A 15239-nucleotide genomic window follows, 5' to 3' on the forward strand; every position below is an offset into this window, starting at 1 on the left:
AAATATCCTATAATCGCATCCATTGATTCTCTATATCAAAAGAAGACGCAGTGTCCAATGTAACTTTAATCTAGCTGTAAATAATATAAACTGGCTTACGTTGTTGTTGTTGTTGTTTCTTTTAGTTACTTACATATTTTAATGCAGAAAAATACTTAAGTAATATAATTTATAGACAATGATCTTTGATCACTACAGTATTTTAGACTAAGTTGTCAATAAACAATGTAAATTAGGTTGAATAAGTAACAATTTTTAAGCTAAATAAGTTGATAGTCCAAGTAAAACAAAAACAAATACACCACGAGTTGGTAAAAGTTTGTTTTAGATTTTTTGAATTCTATCCTTAATTTACTGAAATTAATGAAATATAACTAATATAAGAAATGATATTTCAATAAAATTCATAACTTGGCTCAAACTAGGTTCTGTTTGTACCGACTATATTAAGACATTTGTTGCTAATTCTTCGCCCGCTCCCCAGGAACAGCGGCAAGTTTGAAGGCTTGTAACGCTAAAAACTGGGTTTCGATACCCGTGGTGGACACAGCACAGATAGTCCATTGCAATACCTTTGTGCTTAACAACAAACAAGCAAAGCTAATTCTTTTCAGGCAACGTTATTTTACGGAATTAGAAATGAACTTAAAATTTAAATTATAAAACATAGTTAACTTAATAAATTTGAATAAACTATTGATTCGTGATTTCAGCTTACATTTAAGTATAACGTGACCATTACACATTTATAATTGAGATGAACCAAAACATAATTTACTTTAAAATAACCTTGATTAGGTGCAAAGTAAAACATTTTATATTGTTTACGATTGACTTCCATAATTTACATTTGATTCACATTTTCATTAGAATAATCATAACGTATGAACGTTTTAAAGATAGTTTACAATAATCAAATCAAATTTAAAAATCCATTCTAAATCTAATTGCAGGACGTACATACATATACAAGTCAGGATTAACATTACGTGCATTATCAATTCTTGCTCTTCTCAATTCACTCGCACGATTTAAAATAAAATTTATAAAACTATCGAATGAAAAAATGCTTAGAAAATGAATAATTTTGTCCTCAGGTTCCCCCATATTGACCTATAAATACACACAAGACAGAAATTAGCTAGGCATGACGACCTTTGTGTAACAAATTACAACAAACTGAATACTAAAAACATTGCATAACGCGTTGTCTGACATTAAGTCAGGTTGATAGCTAAATATTACATTTCACGTGTAAAATTTAATATAGAAGCCAGTATTAAGCTAATCTTGTCGATTAATGAACGTAAAACTGCTGTAGTTTTACGTTCATTGATCGACAAGATTAGCTTAATACTGGCTTCTGTATTACTTTTTTTTTGCGTTTTATACTCTTCATTGTACGAATTCTCTTAAGACGATTAGAGGCAAGGCCAAGGTCAAAGTCCAACCCATATCATCCTAATATAGCACATAGGATCCGATACTGAACTTCAGCTTAATAACACAAGCGAATGAAAACAGTGATATATTCTTCCTGGACTGGATGCTAGTACATTGCAGATTAACCCCCAACTAATAGCTGAGTCGAGTTCCTCAAGGACACGAGAGCAGGAGGGGAGCCTGTCTCGAACTCGCAGTTACCCGCCTACGAATACAAAGCGCGAGGCCACTGAGCCAAGATTAACTTTTGAATAAATTGAAGTTATCAAAAAATAAAGAATAAAAATTATTCGAGTTTATTTTAGAAACTTTTATTTGTATCATCATTATTATGCTTTACTTTCATAACCAGTTTATAACGCTAGTCTTATTGGTGTTAGACAGGCCTGCGTTGGTCTTGATATGTTTTACACTAATCCCTGTACGCTGAATCCGAAAATGATATCAATTTTTCTCTATTAAGTAACGCAATACTTAAAAGAAAGTCCACAACGCGTACGTAGTTTTGAGACTAAAAGACGTAGATTTCACAGAAAAAAATCAGGATGAATGAGGATGCATATTCGTTTCACATCAATGTTCTTCCCTTTTCTTCAGTTTGTTTGTCTTTGTGTTAACAAACATAATAATAAAAATGTTTATTGTGATAAATGAAATAATAATTTGATCTAAGTAAGAGTTTTTTTCTTCCCGATTTGTAAAAAATACGTGATAGAAAAAAAAAGATTATTATTTTCGAAATCTGCGTAGCTGAATTATGGAAAATCCGTTATTAAAACCAAAACAACTTGTATGAAGTTTAAATTTGCAGGCTTGTGTAATTGCTTTGTTTCTACTATTATGTCCTTTTTGAATTAATAGCGTCGCTGTTATTTCATGTCTTTGATAACGAGCTTTCTTTCACTAGTCTTGTTATTTTTAACTTTATTAACCAGCCCTATGTTGTCGACGTTATTTTAATCTATTTTTTGCTGTTTGAGTTATTATTTCTTATCATGTTTACTTGTTCTCTATCATTGCTGTTATTTGGAAGTTTTTTAACCAGCATATATTGTTCATGTTATGTTCTATCGTCGGGATATTATTCGTACCTTTGTTAACCATCCTTCTATCGTTGGTTTGTTTTCTTCTTTGCTCAACAGGAGTCGTGTGGCGTGCCTTCTTAAAACGTTCTGCAAAACTAAAGTGCTTAAGCTTAGCAAATATTGAGCAAAGAATAAATAATCTTGTCGAACCAATAAACATAACACTCAAGTTATGTAAGATCTAAACTTAAACGAAAATCCAAAAATTTCCTGCAGTGTTACAAATCTTTTCGCACCTTTTTCTCTTCCTTCTTTAGATTCCCTTAAGTTATGACAAAAAAGTATATTAAACTTTTTTACGAGTATGAATTAGGTGTATATATTCACATTTTTAGTGTTTATTACATTTAACGCTTTCCACTTTTTTGTTAGAAGTCAGTTAATGTTTTTTACTGATCTTAAAACAAATTTTATTACTTGGTTTCTATTTCTTTAATTCATTCTTTATTCATTAAATAATACTTTAAGTATTTTATGAAATTATAATATCTATTTCCGTTAACAAACTGTTCATTTGTCAACACTTCAGCTGTTTCCAGTAAAAATAATTGGGACTGAGGTTACAAAAATTTTACTTTTAATGTTCATGTGTATGTCACATGCAAATTCATTTTTTAAAAAATTGATTGTACAGAATTATTGAATTATTCAAATCACCAGAAAGTGCTTAAAATTTCAAATCCGATTCTGTGACTTATTGTTTAGGATTAACCACAAAATGATTTGGTAACGTGAACATCAGTAAATACAGCAGTATACAATTCATATCAGTTGTCTAAAGACTTTATAGCATAAGAGACGAACCAGTAAAATTAAAATACTAACGACTCAAATGAGTAAAAATGAATTACTTTTAAATAAAACATTACCTCTAATCCAATCCTCCATCGTTGTAGCTGATTCAGCGGTCATGTAGTATGTCCGTTTATCTGTACACAACTGAACGTACACACAAAAACAAGAGATTAATACAAACCTTATGATATAAAATTGTAAGTTGGTGAAAGACTAACTCGATAAATGTGGAAAAAAATATCGATTGCCCAAAATAGACTTCTTCTCATTTATTAGGCCTAGAACTTAATTTTATTAAATAATTAAGCTGCAACAAATTTGGCTGAATAGATAAAAGTTTTTTAAAAACCAAATAATTATTTATATTGTTTGTTTGTTTTGAATTTCGCGCAAAGCTACACGAGGGCTATCTGCGCTAGCCGTCCCTAATTTAGCAGTGTAAGACTAGAGGGAAGGCAGCTAGTCATCACCACCCACCGCCAACTCTTGGGCTACTCTTTTACCAACGAATAGTGGGATTGACAGTCACATTATAACGCCCCCACGGCTGAAAGGGCGAGCATGTTTGATGGAACGGGGATTCGAACCCGCGACCCTCAGATTGCGAGTCGAACACCCTAACCACCTGGCCATGCTTGGCCAATTATTTGTAAATCTCTTCAACTATGGAGCTATTTGGTTATTTTAAAATTAAAACACTGGTTTTTGTACTGAAAAAGAATTTGATTATAAACATAGTTTTTATATTATTTATTTAATATATTTCTTTTCAAAAATAGGTCATGTAGTGTCAGCGACAGATGATTTATTATACAATGTAATCTTAAACAACATTTTAATATTTTTTACTTTCCAAATATATTTTTTCGAGAGTCTGCCAAAATAAAGAAACAACAATAAACACACTGTAAAACAGAGCTTTGCATTGCAAACAATAATCAAAATGCAAATTATGTTTTCCATTTAACACGATAACTCATACAGTTGTAGCGTTGTTCTTTCGTTGGCAGATTTTTTAAAAGTTATCCAGTGAAAATTATTCAACGTTCAGTTTACGTGACGAGGGCAAATTACTTTGTTTCCTCCTTTAGCGTTTCTTCAAGCTTAAGCACTTGTACACTGTCGTAAATTGTTGTAGGCCTACGTTGCAAATGTCATTAACTAACGCAAAACAAACCAACTCACTTGTACAAGTTAATTCGATAAGCGCAACAGCAAACACAGACCCGAATACTTCACGAAAATGCACTAATCATTTCAAATTATTACAGCATTATAAATATAACTTATAACAATACAGTCTCCATATAAAAGGAACAACATTCAGAATGTATTTATTAATATGTACTTCTGAGTGAAAGTAAAGAAGAGTGAATAATATGTATATTAATGAAAACATGGCTTATTAATTAGTTATTAAAATAATTCCTTGGAAATTATTTACAAAGTTATTTAATAACTATTATTCGATATGTTCCTTTCAAAGGTGCTCTATTACGTAAATAATGTTGATTGTTAATCTCTTTTTACAAATTTACAGCAACCTTATTTACATCCATTTTTGCATCTTCTTGTTGGCATCTTGTCGTTCATGTAAGTTACGAATTTGCTTGTAAAACTTCACACATATATTACCTTTTCCAGCTTTTTACAATTGTATTTTTCAATTTCATTACCTTTTGTATTATGTAAGTTTTCTTTATGTCCTTTTAACACATATTTCATTTACATAGCGTTTTAAGAGAATCTTAATAATAATTAAATGTCCCGAGAACATGTTTGAAATTTTACGTTTTTTTCAACAGTACTTTATAGTTTTAGTATAAAAATGTCCACGTTCAACAAAACTGATAAAAAAAGACTTCATAAACCCTAACGTGTGAATTATTGTCACCATGAAACGAAAACGTAAACGAAATATTATAACTCATAAGTTTATGTTTCTGTAATAAGTCCTAATGTCGCTTTATTTATGCTATAAAGAAAATTATAGAAAATTAAACCTACACAATATAGATACATAATGCAAAGAACAAAACTCAAACACCACATCTTCAGAATGGAATAAATGAAATTTAACATTTCATAGAATATGCACACTTTTATGTACAAACAAAAAACGAAGTATTAGAAAAATTCACAATATCCTATTGGTATATAAATTTCAACAACATCAAAATCATGCATTTGAGCTACAGATTTTAGCATATTTTCGTTTATCATTTTTTAAAATACTGAACATCGTGTTTTTTAATTACAAAAACACCTATTGTTATTTTAGAAACACCTATTATTGTTATTTTAGAAACACTTATTGTTGTTATTTAAAAACACCTATTATTGTTATTTTAGATTCAAGAGCTATAAATGAACAAATAAAATAATTATTCGTTAAATTAGAGATTTTAGAAACGTATATATATATATATATGTGTGTGTGTGAAATTTAAAAATGCTTCAGGTATGAAGAAGCTGGAAACAATTAATATAATTACCTCAAAATTAGCAGCACCCTCTGCACGATTTACTCGACAAAGTTCATTTAACTTTATTTGGCCTTGAGGTTTCCTGCTAACATCATTCTGAAAGAACGAAATCATAATGGTTCGATAAAAGATAAATTACAATATATTTGCCGAAAAAATAATTTATAACAATGCATAAGTTTTGTATAAAAGAATAACAAACAAGTATTATGTAACTTTGTAGATTAGTGCAATCCTTTCGATTCCCCGTGATGTACTGAGTTACTTTAGGTTTACTCCTCACAGAATTATACATGAAATTCTGAAATTTTAATATTGCTAGAACTGAGAAAATATGTGAAAGATAATTTCATCGTAGAAGGTTCAATAGTCTTGCACAGCACTAATTCAAAATGAAACACAGTGAACTAATTTTCCTGCTGGGTGAATGCCCAAGTAAGTACAGTTAGACTTCGTATCTTTTCAACCGGTTTGTTATTAGGTAAGACAGTATTTTTGTAGAACAAGCATCAACTTTGGTTTATAAGGACACTTAAGGAATCATAATACATTCAATATACAATTAACTCATAAAAGATTATTTGAAGACATAACAACAAAATAAGGCTCCTCTGACTATAAAAATGAACGTGGAAGTAAACCTTATAATATTTTACATTAATACTTGTTCTTGTATATATATATGCTTGAAACATATATAATGATTTTGAGCTAAAGTTGGTATTCACAGCATTTTACTTTTTCACAAATTAAGAAAGATAATAGCTTCATTTTGACATTTTCAAGTAAAGTTTTTATTCTTTTTGTGCAGTTGTTTTCCATTTAGCTGATATTCTTATAAAAAGGGAATGGATAGTCGTACGCTACCATTAAACTTTGACTCAACTAGAATCATATACCATCATGTTCATTTCATACAGCTTGTATATTCTTGGTCATGGTTTTTTATCATTGATCTTCTGGGTTGCGGGTCATGACTAAGTGGATTGGGTCATGACTAAGTATGAGCTGGGGATTAATTTACCCTTGAATATAAGGGAAAATATTGTTGTGGAACTTTTTTTTGACCTAACATTGTGGTGTGATACAGACATATTCCTTCTTCCCTTGTCAAATTATAGAAATACCTGTATAGACTTCATTTACTGAAGAAATATCTGCATTCTATTGCTCCTGCAATCAAACCACTGAGCAGGTATAACCGAGAAGCCACTTAGTATAGTAAGAACTCAGTGTCTCTTTTATTTGCATGATTATGCTCGATTCTTTCCTCTGCTATCTATGTTAGATTTCGTCTCTGAAAAACTTTCCTGAATCTGCTGTTCATTTCAGAACTTTATACTTCTCTGTTGGATGTCAGTGAATTTGAATACCATACACGAAGCTATTAAATTACATTTTGGTGCTGTGTCTAATGATTTTAGTTTTTAGAGTTTATTTTGTGCATGCTTCTTTGGTATTACACAGCCAGGTTCGGGCAGCTTAATGAATGGAGGCCTGTACCTTATTCCAACTCAACTCAGACCATTACCAAGGAAGATCTTTCCCAGGAGGCCAGCAGCTGGTGACAAAACATTGCCAACTGAACCAGGAGGAAATACACCTCAAGAGGCTGAAAGGCAGAAATCAACTGAGGACCTCAACAACTTCTGTCATCTTTCTAGAGGTGCTAAGTAAATATTTCCAACTTTTACTTCTAAGTAAACTTGGATGTTGCTTTATGTAAAGACAACCAGAATTTACCTTTAATTTATTAGGTTTCTTCTACTTATCATGAACCCTTTGCTAAGTCTAATAACAATTAGTTTTTATTATTTTGAAGTGAGTTTCATTAAGTACAATTAATTATGTCTTAATATAATCATGAGCTGTAATTAATTATAGATCAATTTAGCTAATTTTGAGTTAAATTATCTTATATTTTGATTTATTTTTACTATATTAAGGTAAGCAACTGGCCGGCTTTCTCTTGTGTCTGTTGCAAGTAAAATTCGATGTATTTTCCTGGTTGTATTATTTTTAAGTAATTCTGAGCCTAGGTGGATTTTATAAATTATTTCAGTTTGAATCAATATTCATTTTGAGATATATTCCATTCTATTTCATTGTAAATACCCCCACCCCCCCCACTCCCCACACACACACCGAATGGCTCAGCTAAAAATCAAGTTTCGATATACCCGTGGTGGGCATAATACAAATAGCCCGTTGTGTAACATTGCCCTTAACAACAAAAATAAACAAAAACATTCACTATAAGCAATTTTAAGTTTGTAAACCGATTTATGTTTTATGTTTAAATTTTCTTTTCTCCTGAGCTTGTTTATATAGTTCGAGTGTATTTTACTTTAGTTTTGCATTATGTTCAATTATATTGTGTATAGTATAATTTTATATTTAACTATATTTAATTGATTTTAAACTTAACTTGATGTTGTGCTTCTATATTTTTTGTTAAGATAATAAACATTGAAAGTGCAATATATATACATACATAATGGTGCCAATACTGAAAAGAAAGATATATTATTTCAAGAATTCTATCAATATGAAATTAGATGGGAGATCCAAGCCCCCCCTCATGTCATCCTGTATCACCGTGTCAAGTTTGGTGCTGATTGATCAAGAAATGTGAAAACGTATAAGAAACAGATACACACACACACACATATTGACGTGTATTTGTATAAATGGATTGGTATTACAACATTGGTACTAGAGAAAATATTATGAAACAGATACACACACATATTGACGTTTATTTATATAGATTTAGTTCTGTATTCGATTTTAGTTATTTTGTAATACTGTCGTGCTTCATGACAATTTTGGTTCTGCATATGGTTTCTTTCATTTCGTTTTGTTAAGTTTATGATATATAGTTTGGATAGCTGTTAGACGTTTTTTTTAAATAAAATAAAGTTACCCTCTCTGGGAGTTTTTGTTATTGTATCTTGTATGTGGCCAATTTATTTTGTTTGTTTGTAATTAAGCACAAAGCTACACAATGAGCTATCTGTGCTCTACCCACCACGGGTATCGAAACCCGGATTCTAGTGTTATAAGTCCATAGAAACCGCTGTGCCATTTAGGGACATGTGGCCGAACAGGGTGATTAGTGAAAATTACAGTTGTTAGGGCTTGTTTCTTGTAAAATACATTTACTCTCTCTGTGCTGGAATATATGCTAAGGTGGCTAAGGAGGTGATTATTGAAAATTAGCACTATGTTAGGTATGCAGTTTGGACCTTTATCATTTAAATTTTAAGGTTATGGTCTAGGGATGTCTTAAGACAACGAAGGGGGTAAGTGTAGCAGTCGAACTGCTGATAGATTTTACCTAGTAACTTAGGAAATAATGTTGTTGTTTTTTAAGTTAACTATGTCTGAGCAAATGTTTCAGAAAGAATTAATTCATTTAGCTGACACGGTTTGAATAGCTGTGAATTTCCATTAATATTCGCCTCAGGCTAGGCTTACAACCACATTGTCTGTTTCATAGAGCTTACACATCCTTGTTGGTACTTCTATGTTCTTGTGCCACTAGAATAACCAAGGGTAGGGGTGGTACAGAGGTTTGTACAGGTTAGTATGAGCTGTAGATTAATCTGTCCTTAAATGGTCTCTGACGTAGACAATATACAATTGTGCGACACTATACGAGGACAACTTAACAATGTGGTACATCCACATTCCTGTTGTCCTTTGTTGAGAGACAATCCATGTATTCTTTATTTGGCAAAGAAGCCTACATTTTCCAGCAGTTAAATCAGTAGCCAGTAGTATCTGGAAAGCCGGATTTCTTTACTTGTGCGAATAAATATTTTTATTATTCTTTGTTATACGCGTGTTCTGTAATTTCATTATTTCTTTATTTTCCGTGTTTGATTTATTCTTGGCAAAGTATTTCCTGATTCTGCTGTTTAGTGCGTTCTTAATACTTGCTGTTTGATATTAAGCATCATACGGCTTGAAATAACCTAGCTTTCATTTTACTTACAGTATCGAAAGTCACCAAACATATTTGTTTCCTCTTTTTAATCTTGAGTCGCTATATGACATTGAAATTGCTGTGGAAAAACAGCAGTTATGTTGTTGGACTTTTGAGCCATCTTATAAATGTGTAGACTTCAAATGCACCTTGTATATATATATATATATAAGCACGTTTTTATAATTCGTACTACAGCCAACGTAATAGTCCTAACATAACATATAGCGAAAAAAGAGAAACGTATTATAATACTGCATTACATTTAATTGTGGCTTAAGCATTGTTTGTTTGTTTTTAATTATGCACAAAGTTACACAAAGGCTATCTTTGCTCTGCCCACCACGAGTATCGAAACCCGGCTTCTAGCGTTGTAAGTCCGCAGACATACCGCTGTGCCACTGGGGGGCTGGCTTAAGCACTACCCTCTAATGTATTGTAAACACAGTATATTAAGACGCGTGATTTATAGAATTCACATACTGATTTATCCGTTGTTTTATTCAATTGTGTTAATGGTAATTTTATTAACTTAGTTAAATAAGTACTTTGTAACAGTTCAAAATTAAATGTTTTTTTTTACGAATTTCTTCTTATCGTATCCTTTAATAACTATGTAAATAATTCCTTCAGGACCACCTAACAACTACACACATCAGCAATATTTTGATCAGTTACGGTATCATATCAATTTTTTTTACGTGTTATTTTTATATACATCATAAAATGGACATAAAAACATCTTGAATACACAAGAACGTATGATAGTCATGCATAAAGATGTTTTGTTATTATTATTAGAAAAATATATGTTAAAACAAAATAGCAAGGTACTTTCATTGATTAGCTGTTACAAATTAAAAATAATTCATATCTATGGTTTTGTTTCGACAAAAGTAAGTGTTATTTCATTAAATTGCTAACGTGTTTCAGCAAAGCAACACAAAAAGTAGTTTTTCGGCGTTAAACTACACCAGTTTACCAGATTAAGAGTGATTTTTCATTATTACAAAAACAAAACAAAAAATAAAATATGTGAGAACAAAATATCCCTTTAATATTCAGTCATTAGTTTGTGTGTAGTTAAGCGCAGAGTTACATGAGTGGTTACCCACGCTGTACCACTGGAGAGGAGATCAAAATTTTATAATCCTAGGTTGTGTTTGTTTGTTTCAGAGCAAAGCCTCATTGGACTATTTGCTGTCTCTACCGCGGGGAATCTAACTCTAGATTTTGGCATTGTAAGTCCATAGACTTACCGCTCTCACTCCGAAGAACAAGTCATCAGTATTCTTTCATTACATTTTCACTATTCTCTTTAATTACAGATGGGAGATTTTATTATAAGAAAAAGGTACAATTTTAAATTGTATCTTCAAACTTTGACATAATTTTTCTACAATAGACATTACACTGCACTATTACTGTTACTGAATTGCTGATGTTTAGACAAACATAGACACATGTATATGTGTTTATAACATCGTCAATACAGTGAACTTTACGGAGTTGATTAAAACAATATACATTTACTTTTACAATATCGGTGCCACTAAAAGCGTAAGAGTTAGATAAACGCTTATACATGTACATATGTGCTAACTATACTTCTGTCATTATGAGATGTGGTGGTTTAATAGTGAATTACTTGACCCGGTTTAGCAGCTTATAGTTATGATATAATTTAGATTGCACACTAAATTCTAATACTTTTAATACTATATCTCAACATACGCCCCGAGAGCCGAATTTTTCATATGTTTGTAATCAACAATAAAGTGAATGTACAAACTAATTCCAAAATTTGCAATGTTCAAATTAAGGCAAATACATAAAGCTTCTTAAACCTACTTATTGATCCATCATGGTTCGGGTATTATCCAGAGAAATATGTGATGCACACTTTCCATCAGATAATTCATAATAACTACACCAGTTGAATGGAGTCAAGATAGTATTAATTAGGGAGATAATTGGATTCCATTTTAGTAAAAGTATCAAACATTCACAACTTTTGAATGCCTTTAGATGTGTTGGTTTATTTCAGGTAGATATCATAATTATGTTAATGCACACACCAACACAAGGTTGAGCTCATTTATAACGAATTAATCAGAGTCAGTAGAATTTCGTTCATTTATTTCATTATTCAGGCCTTTAGTCATAAGACTTGTAAAGTCAAACATGGGAAACCTTCTAAGTATCTTGCTGTCTTATTTTTCACAACTAATATTTGTGATTATTTGTTGATTTCATTAAGTGAAATTAAAAACACGAAACTGGGATTGTGACAAAACTCACGGGGAATAAAGAGCACATGAATTAATAAAACAATAAAAGTAGACACTAGCTTATACTTCACGTCTTATCTAAAACGTTTTGAATTACACACTACAGAAATATACATGAAGATAATGAGGGATTTTGTTCGTTTCTTCTTGCTTAAAATCATAAACTGAAAACTGACATTAGTGGTAAACAAGTAAACATAACGTTAACAGAGCTTTGTTAACGATATTCTTGAAGATTAGGTGACAACTAAACAGAAAGCAATATTTCATTTACTTTTTCACACTGAACTTAATATAGCTAAATGATGTGTTAAATGAAACAGTTCAATTTGACGCTTGGATTTTTAATAAATACATACTTTGTTTATGATTTTATGCACACCAACGATTAACATGTCTCAGATGCTTAGCAGTCTTGATGATAACAACGAGTTTCCATTCAAACACGAAGTAATAAGTAACTATATATTATGTGTTATGCATGCAGTGTTAGTGTTGTTCAAACTTTTAACTACAATGGTTTAAATTACGTAATATATATACATCAAGCAAAATAAATTCACCAGAAAAGAGTGGTTCAGCAAAATTTCTTTAGTGAAATCGTTAGTATTTTATAAAAGCTTGAACTGATTTTGCAGTCTGTCACTGTATTCAAAATTGTTACATTTTCATAACATCTTACCTGTGTCTTATAGTAGCTAAGGACGCCATTCTTCAACACAAACCAACGTTTCCGCCATGTTTTGAACTTCCCTCCTAACTTTGTTAAGTAGCCACTCTTCTCTATAGAATCTTTCGTCTAGACAAATATACTTTTGACTAAACAAAATCTTTATAAATGTCTTCAAAGAAACTCATAAAAAAAAGAAAGCAAATATCCCAGACAGCGCATTAAGATTTATAAGAACATATAGATGGTCTTAATTTTCAGTTATAAAAACCAAGAAGAAATATTATTAGTTAAATAACTTTTTTATGTAAGTCTAGAAAACGGAAATTCATTAACGCAAACTGAATTTCCTTTATCACTCAACACCTAACTTCTAATGCTTTCATCATCTGAAAAATGTCCAGACTCCAAAGAAAGTTAAAAGAAAATGTGTCAAGTAACATATGAAACGAATTTCATTACAGTATATTTACATATTTAACAAATTATGAAATTAAGCTACGTTAAAAAATTCATGTATGCTATGATAATAAGTGCATTTCGACTTGTATTAGTTAATTCTTCTCTAGGTTTAATGTATGGCTATATTGTTAACATATTAGATAGACCATCTAGTGAGAAATCAATATTAAGCAAGAGAACAAGGCATACATTTAACTAGTCCATTCATTATATTTATTCAAGTTGTAAATTTTATTTATTTATCATTCTGCATTTAACAAACTACAAAAATGCTTGTCATACGGCTATTCTAACACATTCTGAATATGACAACAAATTCAGATATAAAAGTAAATGATCTTTTTATCTTCATCGACAAAAAATGTTCATGTGTTAAGTATCTTTCACAAAAACAATAGTAGTGTCTTGTTCATGTATTAAGTATATTTTACAAGAATAATAGTAGTGTCTTGTTCATGTGTTGAGTATATTTTACAAGAACAATAGTGTCTTTTTCATGTGTTAAGCATGTTTTACAAAAACAATAGTAATGCCTTGTTCATGTGTTAAGTATATTTTACAAGAATGATAGTAGTGTCTTGTTCATGTATTAAGTATATTTTAGAAGAACGACAGTAGTGTCTTGTTCATGTGTTAAGTATATTTTACAAGAACAATAGTAGTGTCTTGTTCATGTGTTAAGTATATTTTACAAGAACAATACTAGTATCATGTTCATGTATTAAGTATATATTACAAGAACACTACTAGTATCTCTTTCATGTATTAAGTACATTTTACAAGAACACTACTAGTATCTCTTTCATGTATTAAGTACATTTTACAAGAACACTACTAGTATATTGTTCATGTATTAAGTACATTTTACAAGAGGAATACTAGTATCTTGTTCATGTATTAAGTATATTTTACAAGAGCAATACTAGTATCTTGTTCATGTATTAAGTACATTTTACAAGAGGAATACTAGTATCTTGTTCATGTATTAAGTATATTGTACAAGAGGAATACTAGTATCTTGTTCATGTATTAAGTATATTTTACAAGAGCAATACTAGTATCTTGTTCATGTATTAAGTATACATTACAAGAACGATAGTAGGGTCTTGACTAAAATTTTTAACGAATTAATTAGAACAAAGTAAATAACTCAGTCTAGTAAACTCGCAGTGAGATGAAATCGTCCATCAAATATTGAGAGAATTAATACCACTATTACCCTGAAGTGTCTGTGCTTGTGTGTCTCTAATGGTGGTAGTCAGATTTTAGGTTCCTATTTTCAACATATAACATAAACAGAAATGAAATTCCATACATAGAACATCATTTTTGGCACCTCTAACTAACCAACATTCCAGCAGGTTGTTTTAAAATAATATCAAAGTTTGATTACACTATTTGCAATTGAACATTGATTGAAAAATAGCCGAAACTGTTTCCTCGTAGTAAATGAAACGATAAACATATGAGTGAATGAATGAATATTACAAAAAACTTATTCATATAGTAACAACTGTATTTTGTACAGTTTTATTGGTGTATAGTAGCAAAAACTCACCCGTTCCTTCTTGTAGCTCTGTGTGACAGGTAGGTTTTTAACAGAATTTGGTTCCACAGAATCAATACTAAAGGCATCTGATGAGATAGCGTCTGGAGGAATTGCATAGTCATCCGATAACACAGACTCTGAAGATATTTCTTTGAAAATTAAATATAAGAACTGCACTTAAAAAGAAATAAAATATTCTGGCAACATATCATCTTTTCTCAGAAAATAACTTTAAAATAGATATATCCGTGTTTCTCAAATGCGAATTAAATTTTAAACTTTATGAATCACTATCCTAGTCTCCCGCCCTGTAGATAAATATCTTAAAGATATACTAATTCACTTGAATCAATCATGCTGGGACTGGTGTATATAAAGCACTTGAGGAGTGGGTTGTGTGTTTGATATCATTGTTTGTTTGTTATAGATTTCACGCAAACCTACCCGCGGGCCATCTGCGCTTGCCG

General features: G+C 30.9%; 1 protein-coding gene across 1 annotated transcript in view; it reads right to left on the reverse strand.

The window, feature by feature from the left end:
- Window positions 1-15239, reverse strand: part of LOC106469811 (uncharacterized protein CG43867-like) — a 206013-nt gene that overhangs the window by 78670 nt on the left and 112104 nt on the right. Inside the window, exons 10-14 of the mRNA XM_022399301.1 lie at window positions 14782-14921; window positions 12774-12890; window positions 5819-5905; window positions 3398-3467; window positions 2535-2623 (exon numbers count right to left, since the gene is read on the reverse strand). Coding sequence (XP_022255009.1) covers window positions 2535-2623; window positions 3398-3467; window positions 5819-5905; window positions 12774-12890; window positions 14782-14921 — 503 coding nt within the window. The remainder of the gene's footprint in view (window positions 1-2534; window positions 2624-3397; window positions 3468-5818; window positions 5906-12773; window positions 12891-14781; window positions 14922-15239) is intronic.

Source organism: Limulus polyphemus, unplaced genomic scaffold, assembly GCF_000517525.1.
Source record: "Limulus polyphemus unplaced genomic scaffold, Limulus_polyphemus-2.1.2 Scaffold99, whole genome shotgun sequence".
Lineage (NCBI taxonomy): Eukaryota > Metazoa > Arthropoda > Merostomata > Xiphosura > Limulidae > Limulus > Limulus polyphemus.